Raw genomic sequence first — 23,023 nt, forward strand, 5'->3', positions numbered from 1 at the left:
AAGGTTTTACTAATGAGTGGGTTTGAAATATTCCATGGCACCTGGGTGGATGTAAACATATTACTGGCATGTACAATTTGAGCTTGACCTTGGAAAGGCTATATTGTATTGCTATCGGTCTTTCTGAGCAGTGGTTTGTTCATATTGCTCCTGGAAAGTCTATGTAAATATCCTTGTAGATTTCTGCAGTTGTTGTACTGTCCTTTAGACTGGTGTGCAGATTTAGTCCTGAACACCCCACACCCTTATCTTGAACTTTTCCATCCTTAGCTGAATGGGTGCAATGGATACCAGATACAATGGTAGAGAAGTGGGAAATTGGTTAACCTTTTTCAGTGATGCACCACCTAAAATCTGCATTGGAAGTGTTGAATTAGCTGATATTGTACCATTTCCACCATAGACCCCTTCAGGATCCCCTAATACAAGTTTCAACTCTGATGGCTCCCCATCCCCATCGGGGGTTAAAAGAAAACCTGAAGACAGTGACAGCGACCCTGAGCCAGAGGATAACATCAGGTGACGTCTTTTTAGTAGCACTTTGGTAGCAAATTGTTCAAATGGACGAGTTTTAATTAATGCAGTTTTCTTTGAATAAGCAGGTCCTTCGAACGCTTTGCTGTGATCTCTTTATCCACCAGTAATTAATGTGCAAGGTTAGAATATCCACTAAAACCTAGTGAGATGAATAAGCTTGAGCTGTTAAATCGAAGTATCTAAATTAGTATGCATGGTGGAATTCACCCCCCAAAGAGACTTTTTTTCCTTTGAGACTCTGACCTAGATTGCCAAGACATTGTGTTAACTGTGTATGTGCTGCATGTGAATTAGCCATTATGGTTGTGGCCTGTGTTGAATAGGTGAGTGACATAATGAAAACACGTTGAGTGAAGAGAAATATAACGTGCATGCTTTTAAGTTGTGGTCCTGTCTGCACTTGGTGAAAAAATGCTTGTTTACTGTAACGCCAGTACTCCCTTTTGCCCTAAGCGGCCATATTAGACAGGCGGCTGTACATTCATGCTAGAAACACCTTTTGTTGTGTAGAGATTTCGAACAGCAAAATTAATGGTTTAATATGTTATTTATATGGTTTGGTGACCACAGTATGCACTATCGTGTGTTGGCACCAAAAACTAGTGTTTCCCTATTGACCAGAGCGAGCAGAAATGTGCACTATATAGGCAACGTTCTCTCAAAACGCAAGGTGTTTTTTTGTTTTTGTTTTCTCCGTGCAATGCATGTTTACATGAGCTTGTAAATATATTCACTTAGAACACCTTGTTCTAAAGGACGCACTTAAGTGGATTATAACTGGCACTGCCTCCGTTAGTTACTAATGTGCTTTCATTTAAGATTTAGTTTAGGGAATGTCCAATTAGGAGTTTCACCCCTGTTGCAACATGTATGCATACAAGGAATCTTAACGTAGAGATACATTGCCACATAGTTTCCTTACCTTTTTAATTTTTGGTAATGTCCTCTATTCTTATGTTGCCTACTAATACAGCACACCAGAGCTGTGTGCATTACAATTCACTCGTGTTTTACGGTTGTGTTTTACAATGTTTTAAAAGGCTTTGTATTGGTACTTTGGTGGGTGTCTTCAATTCTATTTAAATCTTTGGGGGAAATTGTTTTTTAACCTGCACCATATCCTACGCTTGCTGTTTCCCATCCTTATTAGTAGAGTTGAAAACTGAACAATACTTTTTCTGTAGGTTGTGGGAAGAAGGTTGGAAACAACGTTATTATAAGAACAAATTTGATGTTGATGCTACTGATGAGAAATTCCGTCGCAAAGTTGTACAGTCTTATGTTGAAGGGCTCTGCTGGGTTCTTCGATATTATTACCAGGTATAAAGCACATGTTAGTAAAATCTTCCTTTTCCCGTGGATGTTGATTAATGTTTTTGTTTTTGTTTTTGCCATTTATTGTGTGTTTGGTGTTATGGCAATTATAGTGCATAATGATCCATTTAAGCCATTACCGATGCATAATGCGGTGTAGTGCCTTCCATCGGGGTACTGAAATAACATACTGTCTGAACTCCGTGACCTGTTGGAGCACATGGGCAAGAGTATAAATGAGACTGCGTGCTCAACTCTATTGAAAAGGACTCCTCGTTGCATTGCATTTGAATGTCTTTGATGGTCTTCAGTTCTGATGAAGTGTAATATGAAAAGCACCAGGTATGATTAAAAGGAATATGGCAAAATATTTAACCTGTATGGATAATAGCAGCTATTGAGTCCAGTCCATTTATTTTCCCACGAAGTGACTATATTAAACAGTAATATTTATTTCCTAAGATCAACTGCACTGCTACTGTGGACTGTTGATGAGGGCTGTAAGGAAATGCCTCCTTGGCATGGTTACCCCCTGACTTTTTGCCTTTGCTGATGCTATGTTTTGAATTGAAAGTGTGCTGAGGCCTGCTAACCAGGCCCCAGCACCAGTGTTCTTTCCCTAACCTGTACTTTTGATTCCACAATTGGAACACCCTGGCATCCAGATAAGTCCCTTGTAACTGGTACCTCTGGTACCAACGGCCCTGATGCCAGGGAAGGTCTCTAAGGGCTGCAGCATGTATTATGCCACCCTAGAGACCCCTCACTCAGCACAGACACACTGCTTACCAGCTTGTGTGTGCTAGTGAGAACAAAATGAGTAAGTCGACATGGCACTCCCCTCAGGGTGCCATGCCAGCCTCTCACTGCCTATGCAGTATAGGTAAGACACCCCTCTAGCAGGCCTTACAGCCCTAAGGCAGGGTGCACTATACCATAGGTGAGGGTACCAGTGCATGAGCACTGTGCCCCTACAGTGTCTAAGCAAAACCTTAGACATTGTAAGTGCAGGGTAGCCATAAGAGTATATGGTCTGGGAGTCTGTTTTACACGAACTCCACAGCACCACAATGGCTACACTGAAAACTGGGAAGTTTGGTATCAAACTTCTCAGCACAATAAATGCACACTGATGCCAGTGTACATTTTATTGTAAAATACACCACAGAGGGTTCTTAGAGGTGCCCCCTGAAACTTAACCGACTATCTGTGTAGGCTGACTGGTTCCAGCAGCCTGCCACACTAGAGACATGTTGCTGGCCCCATGAGGAGAGTGCCTTTGTCACTCTGAGGCCAGTAACAAAGCCTGCACTGGGTGGAGATGCTAACACCTCCCCCAGGCAGGAGCTGTAACACCTGGCGGTGAGCCTCAAAGGCTCACCCCTTTGTCACAGCCCAGCAGGGCACTCCAGCTTAGTGGAGTTGCCCGCCCCCTCCGGCCACGGCCCCCGCTTTTGGCGGCAAGGCTGGAGGGAACAAAGAAAGCAACCAGGAGGAGTCACTGGCCAGTCAGGACAGCCCCTAAGGTGTCCTGAGGTGACTAACTTTTAGAAATCCTCCATCTTGCAGATGGAGGATTCCCCCAATAGGATTAGGGATGTGACCCCCTCCCCTTGGGAGGAGGCACAAAGAGGGTGTACTCACCCTCAGGGCTAGTAGCCATTGGCTACTAACCCCCCAGACCTAAACACGCCCTTAAATTTAGTATTTAAGGGCTCCCCTGAACCTAAGAATTTAGATTCCTGCAACTACAAGAAGAAGGACTGCCTAGCTGAAAACCCCTGCAGAGGAAGACCAGAAGACGACAACTGCCTTGTCTCCAGAAACTCACCGGACTGTCTCCTGCCTTCCAAAGAACTCTGCTCCAGCGACGCCTTCCAAAGGGACCAGCGACCTCTGAATCCTCTGAGGACTGCCCTGCTTCGACGACAAGAAACTCCCGAGGACAGCGGACCTGCTCCAAAAAGACTGCAACTTTATCCAAAGGAGCAGCTTTAAAGAACCCTGCAATCTCCCCGCAAGAAGCGTGAGACTTGCAACACTGCACCCGGCGACCCCGAATCGGCTGGTGGAGAACCAACACCTCAGGGAGGACCCCCGGACTACTCTACGACTGTGAGTACCAAAACCTGTCCCCCCTGAGCCCCCACAGCGCCGCCTGCAGAGGGAATCCCGAGGCTTCCCCTGACCGCGACTCTCTGAAACCTAAGTCCCGACGCCTGGAAAAGACCCTGCACCCGCAGCCCCCAGGACCTGAAGGACCGGACTTTCACTGCAGAAGTGACCCCCAGGAGTACCTCTCCCTTGCCCAAGTGGAGGTTTCCCCGAGGAAGCGCCCCCCCCTTGCCTGCCTGCAGCGCTGAAGAGATCCCTTGATCTCTCATTGACTTCCATTGCGAACCCGACGCTTGTTCTAACACTGCACCCGGCCGCCCCCGCACAGCTGAGGGTGAAATTTCTGTGTGGGCTTGTGTCCCCCCCGGTGCCCTACAAAACCCCCCTGGTCTGCCCTCCGAAGACGCGGGTACTTACCTGCTGGCAGACTGGAACCAGGGCACCCCCTTCTCTCCATTGAAGCCTATGCGTTTTGGGCACCACTTTGAACTCTGCACCTGACCGGCCCTGAGCTGCTGGTGTGGTAACTTTGGGGTTGCTCTGAACCCCCAACGGTGGGCTACCTTGGACCAAGAACTGAACCCTGTAAGTGTCTTACTTACCTGCTAAAAATAACAATACTTTACCTCCCCCAGGAACTGTGAAAATTGCACTAAGTGTCCACTTTTAAAATAGCTATTTGTGAATAACTTGAAAAGTATACATGCAATTGAAATGATTCAAAGTTCCTAATGTACTTACCTGCAATACCTTTCAAACAAGATATTACATGTTAAATTTGAACCTGTGGTTCCTAAAATAAACTAAGAAAATATATTTTTCTATACAAAACCTATTGGCTGGATTTGTCTCGGAGTGTGTACCTCATTTATTGTCTATGTACAACAAATGCTTAACACTACTCCTTGGATAAGCCTACTGCTCGACCACACTACCACAAAATAGAGCATTAGTATTATCTCTTTTTACCACTATTTTACCTCTAAGGGGAACCCTTGGACTCTGTGCATGCTATTCCTTACTTTGAAATAGCACATACAGAGCCAACTTCCTACATGGGCCTTAACCAGTTCTGCTCTAGGCTTGATCTTTTTTTGAAACTAAGACAGGTTATTCTCGCTTAAAGGCCTCAATTCTATACTTGGCATCGGTTTTGGTTAGTTAATATTACAGCGAGTTGAAAGTGTTGATTGATGTTTCCTTATATATTTTCACAGCAAAGCCCTGGTTTGCGTTATTTGTAAAATTGCCATCTGTGGCTCCTCAGTTGCAGCTCCTGGGGATGCACGTTTTTTGAGTTTGGTGCCCCCGATTTCTTCCTGTTTCAGATGAGCCTTGTGAAAACTCATTTCAAATGCGCATACATGGGTTACTGGGTCCAACTGCTGTGGTTGACTCTTATTACTCCTGATGTCACTCCCAGGGCCAAACCTATGGATCCCGAGCAGCCAGGTCAAGTACCCCTTCTGCACTTGACTCACTGGTAGTTGTAGATTAGCAGCCAAAGGCTTGGGTGGGAGCTGGGGGGTGTTAGTAGAGGGGACGAGAGAGAGATGTAGCTACAGATGAGTGAACACGACTCATAACTGAAGTGCACACGGTACAAACAATAAATCCGTGTCCAGTCAGATACTTTTTTTTTTTTTGTAAGAAAGTTGTTTTATGTCTAACTCTACACATTCAAAGGTATAATGACGTTTTGTAAGCAATAACGCAATTAACTTGAGGTGGGTGGCTGTTGTGTTGTCAAGCAAATCCCTGTCGTACCCTTTTTCTTGTGATGTGGTTGGGGGTATTCCCCCATACACAAGTGGCAGCATCCAGAGAATGCTCACTAGTAGGTCATATTCAAGCTTTCCCCTTACACTCTTAGAAATTAGTCAAAGCACCTTCTACAACAAGTCTCCCAGGGCCTCATAGACCCTGTTCAAGTCTTACTCGCTCCTGCAGCACAGGAGAGTTTTTTTTTGGTGTGGCAGTGGGTACAACAAATGCTTAACACTACTCCTTTGATAAGCCTACTACTCGACCACACTACCCGAAAATAGAGCATTAGTATTATCTCTTTTTGCCACTATCTTACCTCTAAGGGGAACCCTTGGACTCTGTGCGTACTATTCCTTACTTTGAAATAGTGCATACAGAGCCAACTTCCTACAGCTAATAACAAAAACCAACCAAGAAAACTTTGCATTCGTTCCTGTCCCAAAGCCAGACAAGTCACTTAGAACTGGAGCTCTTTATTTTAATTTTTTTTTTTTTACATTCATAAAAATATAAAAATTCAAAATGTGCATTCTACAGAAACTATCTGTGGTTTGTCCTGTAGCTAAGAGCATTACCAGTTCAAGGTACTATCTTTTAGAGTCAAGTTGGCACCAGAGGTAGTCCCAAAATGCCTGGCCACAATGACAGCCTACCTAAGAGGGAAGTGGATCCAAACACATCCATACCTGGACAGCTGGCTGCTAAAAACTAACTCTTTCCACCAATGCAAGAACATCATCAGAATTGTCATGGACACCTTCCACAGACTATGGATGATCTCCTCAGGTTGATTATGAATCTAAAGTCAGAAACGAAAAATACAATTCTGGGATTAAGGAGCAGCATGATGGGGGCAAAAGCGTTTCCTGTCCTCGAGGGTTTAAGCAATCACAAATCCAGCTTGCTGCTACAGCAAGGGTCAGGCTCTGACAGAAAGGAATGCGGGGAAAATTGAGTGATGGCCTCTTAAATTCCTCATATACTACATGCAAGACTACTCATGACTGGCCTCGAAAAATCTACTTGCCAAGGCTAGTCAGTTTTTATCAGGTCGAGCTATTTTTAGGACCTACTCGCCCTTATGGCAAGTTGACAAATAACAGGTGTTTCTTTCAGTTAAAGTGAAAGACCCCTTTAAATTATGTTCTTGTTTCGTTCACTCTGTTCAGAGAAGGAGGTCAAAAGTCAGTTTTTTTTTTATTTTTATTTTTTTATTCCGCTTCTGACTGCAGAGTTCCAGGATTTGGGGATATTGTAAGGTGATCAGTCTGACTTGCTGTAAGAAGTGAAATGAGGCTGTGCAGGTTTTCCTAACACCGCATTTAAATAAGTCAACTGTACAAGCATTTCAAATTACATGTTAGTAGCTGTGAAATACTTTTTTTTTTTTTTTTTTTTTTTATTGTTCAGTATGATGGAAAAAATATTTTCATAGGATGAAATCAAATAACACTTTACTTGATGTGCAAGTGACACATTTCCTGGACCCCAGTTCTCTAATACACTACATAATTTTATCAGTAAAGCTGCACGTTAGTGGGAAAGTTTGTAGGCATTTCTTGGAAATGTATTGTCTGTAAATGAGTGCGCTACCACATCATCTTTAGTAATATTTTTGTTAAAAGTGAGTGTTCAAACCTGGAAATTCTTCTGCCCTGGTGACAATGCTATTAGTAGACTAAAACAAGTCACGGTCGTGTACCCTACATATGGGCTAGTAGATTCTTATGTGGAGCAAACGTTTAGCCTATTCAAACCAAACCTTTTTTTTTTGTACAGTAGAAATGCCGAACTCACATTTTTGAAGGTGCACTCATATGTGAGAATGAAGGAAAAGGCGACCTTGTAAAATAACAATGTTTACTGGTCAAATAGATTATTCAAGTTACCCGACCTGCAGGTCTAGGTACAATTTTATGATTTTTTTTTTTTAGACCTGCATGAGTCCCTCTAAGAGCTGAACCAGAACCATTGGTAGCTGGCAATGGAGCTGGGAGGATCCAGTGGTTGTAACACAAAGTGCCAGAAGAAATGAAATGGTGAAACATGAACAGTGTAGGGCAGACCCTTCACACAGCCACTGGCAACTTTGACAGTCACTACGGATGCATCCCATGGGGCTGGGGAGCGCACATTGTGGAGCTCAAAATCAGTACTACAGAGAGCAGAAGAAGCAATCTGACATTAATATCGTAGAGGTAAAAATGTTTTCCTGACTGTAAAGGTCTTCCAGACATAGGTGAAGGAGAAGACTGTGCCAAATGTATACAGACAACACCAACACAATATTTTATTGGAGGAACAAAGTCACACGTGCTGTCCAAAATGACTCCGGAAATATTAGACCCAGGCAATTTAGAGAGGAATAAACTTAGTAATACACCTGCCAAACCTTCCAAATTGTTTCTTTTTGACAAAGCAAACTGCAGATTTTACACTGGTGCTGTCAGGCAACACTAGTACACCTGAAACCATGTTTACATGGCAGCCAAAGTGGATGGCACTAAGTGCTGAAGTCATCTAGTGGCATTAAACCTATAGGCCTTTCCTACACTTTGTACCTTACTCTAGGGGCTTTCAGGCTTGTTGGATAAACTAGTTACGATTATGAAATTCAGCCACATTTAAGGGGTGAGCACAGGCACTTTACTACTGATTAGCAGTAAAGCCCTTAACAGTCAAAACATTTGGAGTAACTGCACAGAAATGGCTGATTTACATGCTCCCATATAAATCAGTATGGTGGGCCACCGTAGCAGAGTGATGCCTACATGTGTGTACCTCCAGTGTTATTTTTTTTTTTTCTTCGTTTATTTCTTTTTCTTGAGCCAGTGCTGTTCAGCACCTGCAAACATCCACCCAGCCCCACATCCAAATGTGGAACTGCAAAAGCGATAAAAGCATTCGTGAAGTCAGGTGGTCTTCATTGTTTTTAAAAGGCAAGACTGATTGGCATTGCCAGTGCTTGTGGGATTCAATGAAATATCCTTTTGCCGAGCAACGAATTACTTAACTGTAGCTGCTTAACTTAGTGTTTCATAGATTCACAGGTAGCCCATCCTCTTCCCCTTTATTCTCCTTTGGTATAAAAATGAGATGGGGTAGCTAATGGTGGATAGTCATGCTGTGTAATAGTTTCATTAATAGACCACTTCATACACCGTTACGCAACGCTGACGTGCATTAGTGGATAGGTAGTAAAGTATGCTACATCATAGAAAGTGCTTGGTTCAAATATTGAATTGGAATATGGTCTAAGTGGGAAGAAATTTAGTGTTGTGTGTGGTGACCACTGTTGTGCTGTTAACATAAAATTAGTTGCTGTGCTTAAACGATTACTTGTGGTAAAAAGAAAGGAGACTTGGAATGCACGAGCCTAATATTGCCTGTCTTGTTCGATGTGTGTTGGATCAGTGTGGGGGCCGTTTTGGTGTCCTCTGTGGCGAGCAGGGGAATGGACTTATGTTGATGTAGCTGCTTGTGGGAATTAAATTGAGTGCGAGATGGGCATGAATGTTATCTTAACTGCAATCCTTTAAAGAGAAGGTTCCATGTCTTTGGTAGGTATAAGCAACAGATGTAAATAAAAATAAAATAAAAAAAATGCACTGGTTGTAAGCAACCTAAGAGCGAAAGGGTGTAACTGGCACAGCTGGTTACCTAAAGGACCCAAGAGTGACTTACGGTAGGATGGGGATACTCCGGAAGTTAACCATTGTTGGGCTTTATGTAGTGAAAAGGAATTCAAACTAGGTAAGACACGTAAAAGGCAGGGTTCAGGCTGTAATGTGGCCGACAGTTAAGATGTCACAGGAAGGTACCCTTTACCCCTCAACTCTTCTGATCGACCATGGGATGAAAAGTTAAGGAGGGTTGGGTGGGGGAAGGGAGGTACAGAGAGAAGAAAGTGAGAAGAGGAGTAGTACAAGACTCAAGATTGCAAGGGGCGAGACAAAAATCCCAGTAATGTTAGTGCTATATGAAGTGGTTGTGAGCCTTTTTGGGTGGGGGTGGGGGAATGTTCCGAAACAAAAGGAGTTTAGGTATGCTTGACAGCAGCACACCACTCCTATGGTAATTCTCCAAATTATTTCGAAAATACACTAAGTTCTGAACCGTTCCCTATTATTGGCTGCAATGCAGACCTGGCTGTGGCGTGGGTTTGGCTACAGACAGCGATTCCTGTGTTACCTTTCCAAGTATGATTAACTGTGGGCTGCGAACCTCATTAAAAGATGAGTTAGCTTATGAATATATGGATTAGAACAACTCTGTAGATCCGTAGTTACAGGTAAATAACATCTGCCAATGTGATGCACTTTGTTTATCCTCATGTGCATGACTGTCCCTTCTGCAGATTACTCGATGTGCATTACATAAGAACGCACTCCCCCCTACGTATGTTATAGTTAATGTAACAGAAAATATTAAAACCCCTACTTAAGAGGACGTGTTTTTTTTTTTTTTTTTTGCTCCAGTGACTACGTTGCTGTTAGTAAATGACGTTGCCTATCGGTTTGACGCTTGGCATACCACAAAAAACAAAGAACATGTCAACAGACTGCCTGAACGTAGGGAGGGTTATATTTAATTTAAAGTTATAGGTCAGATGAAAATCTTTAGACTAATTGAACTCTGAACTAGCAAGAGCATTAACCATGCCTGGATTGAAGCGCTGACACTTAATAACTAGCTTCGTGATCTGGAAGCAAAACGTGTTAACTCCTTGCACCAAGAGACTAGAGCAAATATATCCATCAAGTAGCAGGAAAGTATACGTGTTTCTCCGTGCCGCCTCCTGCTTGTTTATAAGTTGATCAGTGTGTGCCTTTGCAGTAAAATATCCGATTAGTATACGGTGTGAAATTGGGGAGATTAAGCAACCCTTTGTACACCATTTTATCGGCCTTGGATAGTTGGTGCTGTGGATAGGTCTCTGCATTGGTAGCTTGGGCTTGAATGGAATCTACACTTCATGCTGGAGTTTTTTTTTCTTTTGTTTTCCTTTCAAATTTGGGTTCCTAGTTTTCAGAAACACTAGAATTGAAATTGTATTTATGTTCTAGTAAATTGAACTCTAAACAGTGGTATAGCTCAGCATCTTGTATTGCTGTGGAGCAAAGCATCTGCCCGTAAATGTAACCACTAGTTTTGGAACCTCTAATAAATGTGGGTCAGGCAGTTAAAATGAGATATATTTTTTCTCGATCAGCTGTTTTATAGGGCACGGAGGCCTGTTCAAGTTTGATTATTCAATGGATGTACTTTCTTGATATTTCACATTATCCATTAAGGGATAATGAATGATTGTTTTGTAATTTAAGTTGACTAATTTGTCATGGTACTCTTATGTGGTTTGTCGGAGAATTGATTATTCCTCCTTTGTTCATATTTCGGCATTCTACAGTCGCCATCATTCCATTAACTAGCTAGCTGCATGACCTGCTCTGATTGCCCTCAAGGAAACCAAGCAAAAGGGGAAGACATTTCAGCTTAAACTAAACTTCAGTTAACTTTGGTTTTCATTTGAACCCATATTTGGAGCTAATATGGTTGCTTATGGAAATTCCATTAAATCCAGTGCATTTTTTCTCTCTAACTGTGCTTAATAGTACTCGTTACTTTGTTTGAATGTACTTTCCTCCTAAAATTGTATCTGCCTTATATGAATCAATTTGTAGATTTTTACCAAGCGTAGTGTAATTTATTCATGTGTAAATCAGTCATAAATACAATTTTTGTGGTGCGCAAAACGTGGAACACTTACTTAATTTTACATCGGTGTAGTCTACGATGTTCACAGCTGTTTGAAGACAAAAGGTGCGATCTGAGCCTCTTAAGGTTTTTGTTTCTAGGCAGCAATGTGCTGTTGGTCAAGTCTTGTCCTGAGTGTTAATAAGACCATTTTCAGGCTTTTGATAGCTCTGAAAATTGTACTTTATGAAGCAGAAAGTTAACCTGAGTTAAACAGGTGTGAAGTTGGTCTAAGTGATTTGTGGGCATGAGGTGCCAAAATCTAATTACGTGTAATACCAACGTGTCTGCGAACCTCACATTGGTTTGACAGTGGTTTCAAAATAATCTGTTATCCTGACAGGAATTCACCTAGGTAACACTTGAGTCCAGTTACCTGGTACAATCTTAGCTTGCAAGTCCTAGTGAAATGTACGGAGACGTGGTGTGTAAACGTATGACAATGAACTTCCTTCTCTGGAAAAACAGTTTTGAAGTTTTTATAACTCTGTATACAAACCTTGCTGCCCTGGGTTTAACGGAGTTTTGCTAAAATGGCCCTATTCACATCTCACTGGTTATAATTATCGAGGCATGGGCATGGTCTTTTCACAGATCTTTTTACTAGTTTGTCTATTTTGTCGTGGTTTGGTATATTTCTACATTGCACAAATCACCCTTCGGATAAGGGTGTCCCTAGGCATCAGCAGACAAGCCATTCAAGCAATGTTTTAGAAAACTGTATTTTGTTTTTCCGGAGAAAATAGTAGTGGCAAATGATATGTGGATGCCTATTGAGGTAGGAACTAGTGACTAAGGGAAGGCACCAACCGTAAGAGGGATCATCGCTGAGCCTAGGCTTTGATCCGGAAACATCGAAGAATACAAAAGTGATGATGGAATGTTTAAATAAACCTCAGCCGGTATTTATTCCGGGCCTCATCCCAGTCCTCCTTATTTTGCACACCGTGCCACCTTAGTTTGAAAATCTGTTTTGACCCGGCTCCCGTCAGAATAGTCCAGCCCAAACGGTCATGCCAGGTCCTCCCTGAACTGGAACACAAGCAAAGAAAGACCAGTTTTGCCCTGATTAGAGCTTTTCAGTGAGGTGTAGATTGGTTTTAGTGGTACAGTGAGCACAGGACCCACGCCTGGGCAGATTAGTCTTAATCTGGAAACATCAAGTTTTGTTTTAGTAGGCTGCAAATGTGTGTCTGGTTGATATAAGCTAAGGTATTTATGGGAAAACAAAAGTAGGCTGGCTATCCACAGAGCCCTCTGGAGAGCCCTTTGCACTATGCAGACTTTCAAATTCCTCTCTGGCTTCATGGTTAGCCAATGTAAACTTGAATGGGTGTGGAATGAAATCGGTCATGTTTGTTGCCTGTCTTGCACAGTTAAAAATAAACTAAAAAAATGTATTAATTTTTTTACTAGAAAAACAGATTAACTTCATTTACTCTCTGATAGAGACTTCTAGTTACAGATTCCTTACCTTTTGGATTTCCCCCAGGCATCAGACTGGATCCAGAGAATTTTCTTAGCGGTGTTCCTGCACACTGCTAGATGGTGTTGCTCCATGTCCATAGTCTATCCTGCGTGCTGGATAGGACATTGCATTTCCTATATAAGGACCACCCCGGATCACTGATGCCAATTCTTTTCTGTCAGCTACACCTCAGTCGTTTTTTTTTTTTTTCCACTGGCCTTTTTCAGCTTTTTGTCAGTTTAAAAAAAAAAAAAAAAAAAAAAGTTGTCTACTCTTGATGCATCAAGGATGTAATCAAAGGCTGGGTTCAAGCCCTGCGGTTCCGGTCATTGAGAGATGTCCCGATGGATCTGCACCTCGTGTGCCTTCGTTATCTCAATCTCTTCCTCAAAGTTCAAGATGCCCCACTCTGGCTCTGGTTCACTTACCCTGGACCCAGGAGACTGGATGGTAGTGTTGGGCTTGCAGGGCACTTATTTCCATGTTCCTGTCCTGCCTATCCACAGACATTACTTGTGGTTCACTGTGGGCCACGAGCACTTTCAGTTCACTTCCTGCATCTGGCAGGTGCAGGAAAGTGGTTACTCCAATTTGTGCCTGATGGCTGTGTTTTTGACTCTGTTCACTGGGATCCTGTGTACCAGGATCCCAGTGACTGTGCTCTTTCCCTAAATTTAGTTACTTATGGTTGTTACACCCCACAATTGGCATACTAGTGCCCCCATGTAAGTCTCTAGTATATAGTACTCCAATGCATTGGGGGAAACCTGGAGACCCCCATGGGCTGCAGCATGCACTATGCCACCCATGGGAGCCCTTGCAAAACTTTCACCTCGTGGTAGGTCCTCCTAGCCAGAGGGCAGGGTGTGAGGGCACCCCTGCATGAGCAGAGGTGCCCCATGAACTCCTACTCCATTTTCCTGGACTTGAGTGCTGGGACACCAATTTATGTGTGTACTGGACATAGGTAGTGACCTATGTCCAGCTACATAACGGTAAATCCAAACCAAGGCATGTTTGGTATCCAACATGTTGGACTCTCAACCAATGCTGGCAACAGTATTGTGGTATGATTCCATGCACTCTGGGGTCTCTTTAGAGGACCCCCAGCATTGCTCCTACCAGCTTTTGGGGGTTTTCTGGTCAGTCCAAGCTGCTGCCACTGGTTTCTACCCTTCTGCTGCTTGAACAGCTCAAGTCCAGGAAGGCAGAACAAAGGATTTCCTCTGGGAGAGGGAGGTAACACCCTCTCCCTTTGGAAATATGTTACATGGCTTGGGAGGGGTATCCTCCCCAAGCCACTGCTATGCTTTGAAGGGCACATTTGGTGCCATCCTTGCATAAACCAGTTGTAGGAAGTTGGCTCTGTATGTGCTATTTCAAAGTAAGGAATAGCATGCACAGAGTCCAAGGGTTCCCCTTAGAGGTAAGATAGTGGCAAAAAGAGAATACTAATGCTCTATTTTGTGGTAGTGTGGTCGAGCAGTAGGCTTATCCAAGGAGTAGTGTTAAGCATTTGTTGTACATACACATAGACAATAAATGAGGTACACACACTCAGAGACAAATCCAGCCAATAGGTTTTTGTATAGAAAAATATCTTTTCTTAGTTTATTTTAAGAACCATAGGTTCAAATTCTACATGTAATATCTCATTCGAAAGGTATTGCAAGTAAGTACTTTAGGAACTTCAAATCATCAAAATTGCATGTATACTTTTCAAGTTATTCACAAGTAGCTGTTTTAAAAGTGGACACAGTGCAATTTTCACAGTTCCTAGGGGAGGTAAGTATTTGTTAGTTTTACCAGGTAAGTAAGACACTTACAGGGTTCAGTTCTTGGTCCAAGGTAGCCCACCGTTGGGGGTTCAGAGCAACCCCAAAGTCACCACACCAGCAGCTCAGGGCCGGTCAGGTGCAGAGTTCAAAGTGGTGCCCAAAACACATAGGCTAGAATGGAGAGAAGGGGGTGCCCCGGTTCCGGTCTGCTTGCAGGTAAGTACCCGCGTCTTCGGAGGGCAGACCAGGGGGGTTTTGTAGGGCACCGGGGGGGACACAGGTCCACACAGAAATTTCACCCTCAGCGGCGCGGGGGCGGCCGGGTGCAGTGTAGAAACAAGTGTCGGATTCGCAATGTTAGTCTATGAGAGATCTCGGGATCTCTTCAGCGCTGCAGGCAGGCAAGGGGGGGATTCCTCGGGGAAACCTCCACTTGGGCAAGGGAGAGGGACTCCTGGGGGTCACTTCTCCAGTGAAAGTCCGGTCCTTCAGGTCCTGGGGGTTGCGGGTGCAGGGTCTCTCCCAGGCGTCGGGACTTTAGGTTCAAAGAGTCGCGGTCAGGGGAAGCCTCGGGATTCCCTCTGCAGGCGGCGCTGTGGGGGCTCAGGGGGGACAGGTTTTTGTACTCACAGTCTTAGAGTAGTCCTGGGGTCCCTCCTGAGGTGTTGGATCGCCACCAGCCGAGTCGGGGTCGCCGGGTGCAGTGTTGCAAGTCTCACGCTTCTTGCGGGGAGCTTGCAGGGTTCTTTAAAGCTTGCTGGAAACAAAGTTGCAGCTTTTCTTGGAGCAGGTCCGCTGTCCTCGGGAGTTTCTTGTCTTTTCGAAGCAGGGGCAGTCCTCAGAGGATGTCGAGGTCGCTGGTCCCTTTGGAAGGCGTCGCTGGAGCAGGATCTTTGGAAGGCAGGAGACAGGCCGGTGAGTTTCTGGAGCCAAGGCAGTTGTCGTCTTCTGGTCTTCCGCTGCAGGGGTTTTCAGCTGGGCAGTCCTTCTTCTTGTAGTTGCAGGAATCTAATTTTCTAGGGTTCAGGGTAGCCCTTAAATACTAAATTTAAGGGCGTGTTTAGGTCTGGGGGGTTAGTAGCCAATGGCTACTAGCCCTGAGGGTGGGTACCCCCTCTTTGTGCCTCCTCCCAAGGGGAGGGGGGTCACAATCCTAACCCTATTGGGGGAATCCTCCATCTGCAAGATGGAGGATTTCTAAAAGTCAGAGTCACCTCAGCTCAGGACACCTTAGGGGCTGTCCTGACTGGCCAGTGACTCCTCCTTGTTGCTTTCTTTGTTCCCTCCAGCCTTGCCGCCAAAAGTGGGGGCCGTGGCCGGAGGGGGCGGGCAACTCCACTAAGCTGGAGTGCCCTGCTGGGCTGTGACAAAGGGGTGAGCCTTTGAGGCTCACCGCCAGGTGTCACAGCTCCTGCCTGGGGGAGGTGTTAGCATCTCCACCCAGTGCAGGCTTTGTTACTGGCCTCAGAGTGACAAAGGCACTCTCCCCATGGGGCCAGCAACATGTCTCTAGTGTGGCAGGCTGCTGGAACCAGTCAGCCTACACAGATAGTTGGTTAAGTTTCAGGGGGCACCTCTAAGGTGCCCTCTGTGGTGTATTTTACAATAAAATGTACACTGGCTTCAGTGTGCATTTATTGTGCTGAGAAGTTTGATACCAAACTTCCCAGTTTTCAGTGTAGCCATTATGGTGCTGTGGAGTTCGTGTAAAACAGACTCCCAGACCATATACTCTTATGGCTACCCTGCACTTACAATGTCTAAGGTTTTATTTAGACACTGTAGGGGCACAGTGCTCATGCACTGGTACCCTCACCTATGGTATAGTGCACCCTGCCTTGGGGCTGTAAGGCCTGCTAGAGGGGTGTCTTACCTATACTGCATAGGCAGTGAGAGGCTGGCATGGCACCCTGAGGGGAGTGCCATGTTGACTTACTCATTTTGTTCTCACTAGCACACACAGGCTTGTAAGCAGTGTGTCTGTGCTGAGTGAGGGGTCTCTAGGGTGGCATAAGACATGCTGCAGCCCTTAGAGACCTTTCTTGGCATCAGGGCCCTTGGTACTAGAAGTACCAGTTACAAGGGACTTATCTGAATGCCAGGGTGTGCCAATTGTGGATACAATGGTACATTTTAGGTGAAGGAACACTGGTGCTGGGGCCTGGTTAGCAGGGTCCCAGCACACTTCTCAGTCAAGTCAGCATCAGTATCAGGCAAAAAGTGGGGGGTAACTGCAACAGGGAGCCATTTCTTTACACCAGTCTGTGCCAGTTAAGGGACTGCCAGTCCCTGCTCTGCTGTGAAACTGGACAGTGGAAAGGGGAGTCACTGCTCCCCTGTCCATCACCACCCCAGGGGTGGTGCCCAGAGCTCCTCCAGAGGGCTCCTAGATTCTGCCATCTTGAATCCAAGGTGGGCAGAGGCCTCCTGGAGCATCTGAGTGGCCAGGCAGGTGACGTCCGAGCCCCTTCCTGATAGATGTTCATCTTGCTAGGTGACCAATCCCCCTTTCTGGGCTATTTAGGGTCTCCCTCTTTGGTCAGACCTCAGATTCGACTTGCAAGACTTCAGCAGGAACCCTCTGCAATGTTTTCTTGAACTTCTGGTCACTGAACCGCAACTGGACTCCACAGGAACCTACAATCTGCAGCTCCAGCGATGACTTTGCCTCTGCAACATTGTTTCTCCAGCTCCTGCAACATTTCATTGGCTGCATCATCTGAGGGCAGCAAGTCTTCGGTCTGCATCAAAGAAGCAAGAAGGAATCTCCCTGTGAAGGAGTCACTACCTTGCATCTGCAGGCACTAACTGCTCGACCGGCTGTGCTGATCTCCTCTCCTCCTGAGCTGTGTGGATCCTGCTTCAAGGGTGGTGGTCTAGAGTGATACCCTGGGTCCTCTCTGCCAGCTGTCCAATTTTGTTGAAGGTAAGCCTTTGCCTTCCCATGCAGGCCAGTACCCCTGTGCACTGCGTCTCTTGCAACTACCAAGGCTTGCTGGCATCTCCTCTAAGGGATCTTCAGGCCCTGTGCAGCTTCAGCCCTCTGTATGCTTCTCCTGCAGTGTGACCCTTCTTCAGTTGTGCTGTATGAGCTCCACTGCAACTCCTGGGTCCTTATCCAGTGGGTCTTCTGTGGGGACTGCTTCCTCTAATTCAGACTCTCTGCACTGCTGCGGGTCGCCTGGGACTCTTAATCTCTACCCCCCCCCCGGGGGGGTTGAGTCCCCCTTGGACCTTGTTGGACCCCAGCAGCTCCACTTTTCCTCGAACTGCGACATTTGCATTTGCCAACGCTTGTTGGTGGTTTTTCCACACCGCAGACAGACTTCTAGTCTTCATCTGGTGTGGGATGTAGACTCCATCATCCAGGAACTCCTACTCTGCTCCAGTAAGATTACAGTACTTGCCTCTGGGGTTTCTTAGTGCTTCCAGCTCCCCTCTACAGATTCCACTGCCTCAGGTGGGTGCCTCACCTTCGCATTCCACTTTTAGTATATGGCTTGGTCCCCACTCCCTCGCCCTTCATTATTGCCTATTGCATTTCAGTTTTCTATTACATTTTATGCCTATTTCTGATAGCTACTGTTGTAGTGTTTACTTACCTACTATTGGAGAATTGCCTATCTAGTAATTTTGTATTTGTCACCAAAACAAAGTACCTTTTTATTTTTGTAACACTGTTGGGTTATTTCATGTGTTTAAGTGATGTGTGACTACAGTGATATTGCATGAGCTTTCCATGTCTCCTATATAAGCCTTTGGCTGCTCATCCACAGTGACCTCTAGAGCCTGGCTTCCTAGACACTGCCTACATTTCCTTAATAGGGGATCCCTGGACCTGGTATAAGGTGTAAGTACCATAGGTAACCACCACACACTAGGCCAGCTTCTACAGCAGGTTCTCTAAATGGCACAACAGTGAACCTCAACAGAAAATGCCTAATGGATTCCGAATAGCATCTCTGTAAAGAAATGGCTCCCTGTTGCAGTCCCCCCCCCCCCCCCCCCCCACACACTTTTTGCCTGATACTGACTTGACTGAAGTGTGCTGGGACCCTGCTAACCAGGCCCCAGCACCAGTTTTCTTTCAACTAAAATGTACCATTGTCTCCACAATTGGCACAACCCTGGCACCCAGGTAAGTCCCTTGTAACTGTTACCCCTGGTACCAAGGGCCCTGATGCCAGGGAAGGTCTCTAAGGGCTGCAGCATGACTTATGCCACCCTAGGGACCCCTCACTCAGCACAGACACACTGCTTGCCAGCTTGTGTGTGCTGGTGGGGAGAAAATGACCAAGTCGACATGGCACTCCCCTCAGGGTGCCATGCCAACCTCACACTGCCTGTGGCATAGGTAAGTCACCCCTCTAGTAGGCCTTACAGCCCTAAGGCAGGGTGCACTATACCACAGGTGAGGGCATAGGTGCATGAGCACTATGCCCCTACAGTGTCTAAGCAAAACCTTAGACATTGTAAGTGCAGGGTAGCCATAAGAGTATATGGTCTGAGAGTCTGTCAAAAACAAACTCCACAGCTCCATAATGGCTACACTGAATACTGGGACGTTTAGTACCAAACTTCTCAGAATAATAAACCCACACTGATGCCAGTGTTGGATTTATTAAAAAATGCACACAGAGGGCATCTTAGAGCTGCCCCCTGTATTTTACCCAATTGTTCAGTGCAGGACTGACTGGTCTGTGCCAGCCTGCTGCTGAGAGACGAGTTTCTGACCTCATGCGGTGAGAGCCTTTGTGCTCTCTGAGGACAGAAACAAAGCCTGCTCTGGGTGGTGGTGCTTCACACCTCCCCCCTACAGGAACTGTAACACCTAGCAGTGAGCTTCAAAGGCTCAAGCTTCGTGTTACAATGCCCCAGGGCACTCCAGCTAGTGGAGATGCCCGCCCCCTGGACACAGCCCCCACATTTGGCAGCAAGTCCAGGAGAGATCATGAGAAAAACAAGGAGGAGTCACTGACCAGTCAGGACAGCCCCGAAGGTGTCCTGAGCTGAGGTGAAAAATCCTCCATCTTGTAGAAGGAGGATTCCCCCAATAGGGATAGGAATGCGACCCCCCCCCCCTCCCCTTGGGAGGAGGCACAAAGAGGGTGTACCCACCCTGAGGGCTAGTAGCCATTGGCTACTAACCCCCCAGACCTAAACACGCCCTTAAATTTAGTATTTAAGGGCTTCCCTGTACCTAAAACTTTAGATTCCTGCAACTTACCGAAGAAGAAGACTGCTGAGCTGAAAACCCCTGCAGAAGAAGAAAGAAGACACCAACTGCTTTGGCCCCTGTCCTACCGGCCTGTCTCCTGCCTTCTAAAGAAACCTGCTCCAGCGACGCTTTCTCAAGGACCAGCGACCTCTGAATCCTCAGAGGACTGCCCTGCTTCAAGAGGAACAAGAAACTCCCGAGGACAGCGGACCTGCTCCAAAAAGACTGCAACTTTGTATCCAGAGGAGCAGATTTAAAGACCCCAGCAATCCCCGCAAGAAGCGTGAGACTTGCAACACTGCACCCGGCGACCCCGACTCGACTGGTGGAGAAACAACACCTCAGGGAGGACCCTCCGGCGACTCCGAGACTGTGAGTAACCAAAGTTGTCCCCCCTGAGCCCCCACAGTGACGCCTGCAGAGGGAATCCAGAGGCTCCCCCTGACTGCGACTGCCTGACTCTAAAATCCCGACGGCTGGAAAAGACCCTGCACCCGCAGCCCCCAGCACCTGAAGGATCGGAACTTCAGTGCAGGAGTGACCCCCAGGAGGCCCTCTCCCGTGCCCAGGTGGTGGCTACCCCGAGGAGCCCCCCCTTTGCCTGCCTGCACCGCTGAAGAGACCCCTTGGTCTCCCATTGATTTACATTGAGAACCCGACGCTTGTTTGCACACTGCACCCGGCCGCCCCCGCGCTGCTGAGGGTGTACTTTGTGTGGACTTGTGTCTCCCCCCCCACCCCCCCCCCCCCCCCCCGGTGCCCTACAAAACCCCCCTGGTCTGCCCTCCGAAGACGCGGGTACTTACCTGCTGGCAGACCGGAACAGGGGCACCCCCTTCTCTCCATTGAAGCCTATGCGTTTTGGGCACCACTTTGAACTCTGCACCTGACCGGCCCTGAGCTGCTGGTGTGGTGACTTTGGGGTTGCTCTGAACCCCCCAACGGTGGGCTACCTTGGACCCCAATCTTAACCTCGTAGGTGGTTTACTTACCTGCAAAAACTAACATTACTTTACCTCCCCCAGGAACTGTGAAAATTGCACTGTCCACTTTTAAAACAGCTATTTGTGTTTTATGTGAAAAGTATATATGCTACTGTAATTATTCTAAGTTCCTAAAGTACTTACCTGCAATACCTTTCAGATGAGATATTACATGTAGAATTTTGAACCTGTGGTTCTTAAAATAAACTAAGAAAATATATTTTTCTATAACAAAACCTATTGGCCTGGATTTGTCTGAGTGTGTTCCTCATTTATTGCCTGTGTGTATGTACAACAAATGCTTAACACTACTCCTTGGATAAGCCTACTGCTCGACCACACTACCACAAAATAGAGCATTAGTATTATCTCTTTTTGCCACTATCTTACCTCTAAGGGGAACCCTTGGACTCTGTGCATACTATTCCTTACTTTGAAATAGTGCATACAGAGCCAACTTCCTACAGTCTCCATCCCAAGGTGGCCTAAGGTCTCTTTCAGCATTGTGGAGAGGCTTGGTTAGATCGGTTTGCCTCTGCATAGAACGTGCAATGTCAGCAGTTTTGTGTGTTGAAGTTTACAAGGTGGCAATCGCTGGGAGACTTAGTCTTGAGTGGAACTCAGGCCTCTTATACACCTTTCTACCCTTACCAGTCCTGCCCAGAGTTCTAAAGAAGATCAAGAACATTCAGGCCCAAGAATTCCTAAGGACTATAGACTGGGCACGGAGCGTCTGGTATCCCAAGCTGCTGAGCATGTTCCCTTCAGTGTGATCTTCTGTTACAGCAGCTGGAGATGGGTCTTCACCCCGAACATGTCCACTCTCCTCCACTCTCCGCCACCTTGTGTGGAGGTTGAGCAGCGAAACTTGACAGCTTTTTTTTCACCTGCCTGTAACGTAATTTTGTCAGCCATGTGTTCCTTCACCAAAATGATATATGCCTGTCGCTGGAAGAAATTTGTGACATGGTCCACAGGCAAGTCTGTTGAAACCTTCTCCTCTCCGAGATCCTGTTTATCCTTTCCTTGGCCCAGCAGGGCTCTACTATGAGTACCTTTAAAGGTTGTCTGTCTGCTGTTTTGAGGTGGCCCGATAAGCCACTTTATGTCCCCTATTGTACATAGGTTCCTGAAAGGTCTTGCATATGTTTTTCCTCCATCCCCATTCATTATGCCCCAATGGGATGTGAATTTGTGTTTGACATTTCTAATGTGTTCCTTTCAAGCCTCTCATTTCAGGCTTCTCACTCTGAAAACCGCCATCTTTGTGGCCATTACGTCTGCCTGCAGGGTGAGTGAGCTGCAGGCATTGTCGTCTAAGCAGCCCTATGTTTCCATCTATCCTGATAGTCTTGCTTCAGATTCGGGCTACATGAGCTGCAGTCGTATCAAATGTTAGTACGTGGGGGGTTCTAGTCCCTGGTGAGTTTCAGGCAGCAATGTAGGCTTTTGCACATGTTTACCAAACAATACTGCCTGGATGGTCAGGTCCATAGGAATTGATACTTTGATTAATTGGTCCTGCAGGACTTTCTAGTATTTTGGTTCATAGATCCAGCTCTGGCAATCGTATTGCTTGTTTCAAAGGTATGGAATCTGCAACTTGAAGAATCTCTTACCTTAGCTTATGCCTTAGCTGGTAGAGAAAATATCTAGTTTCAGATTCCTTACCAACCCTCCATCCTCTCCGCGAACTGATTTCTAGGGGCAGAGACTCCCCTTTAAGGGCCTGTAAGGAAATGCCTCCTTGGCATGGTTGCCCCCTGACTTTTTGCCTTTGCTGATGCTATGTTTACAATTGAAAGTGTGCTGAGGCCTGCTAACCAGGCCCCAGCACCAGTGTTCTTTCCCTAACCTGTACTTTTGTATCCACAATTGGCAGACCCTGGCATCCAGATAAGTCCCTTGTAACTGGTACTTCTAGTACCAAGGGCCCTGATGCCAAGGAAGGTCTCTAAGGGCTGCAGCATGTCTTATGCCACCCTGGAGACCTCTCACTCAGCACAGACACCCTGCTTGCCAGCTTGTGTGTGCTAGTGAGGACAAAACGAGTAAGTCGACATGGCACTCCCCTCAGGGTGCCATGCCA

General features: G+C 46.0%; 1 protein-coding gene across 1 annotated transcript in view; it reads left to right on the top strand.

Moving 5' to 3' along the window:
- The window catches only part of XRN2 (5'-3' exoribonuclease 2), a 705,538-nt gene that overhangs the window by 201,674 nt on the left and 480,841 nt on the right, over nt 1-23,023 (top strand). Inside the window, exons 16-20 of the mRNA XM_069234351.1 lie at nt 404-519; nt 1,722-1,857; nt 2,580-2,590; nt 21,724-21,737; nt 22,094-22,128. Coding sequence (XP_069090452.1) covers nt 404-519; nt 1,722-1,857; nt 2,580-2,590; nt 21,724-21,737; nt 22,094-22,128 — 312 coding nt within the window. The remainder of the gene's footprint in view (nt 1-403; nt 520-1,721; nt 1,858-2,579; nt 2,591-21,723; nt 21,738-22,093; nt 22,129-23,023) is intronic.

Source organism: Pleurodeles waltl, chromosome 5 (genome assembly GCF_031143425.1).
Source record: "Pleurodeles waltl isolate 20211129_DDA chromosome 5, aPleWal1.hap1.20221129, whole genome shotgun sequence".
Lineage (NCBI taxonomy): Eukaryota > Metazoa > Chordata > Amphibia > Caudata > Salamandridae > Pleurodeles > Pleurodeles waltl.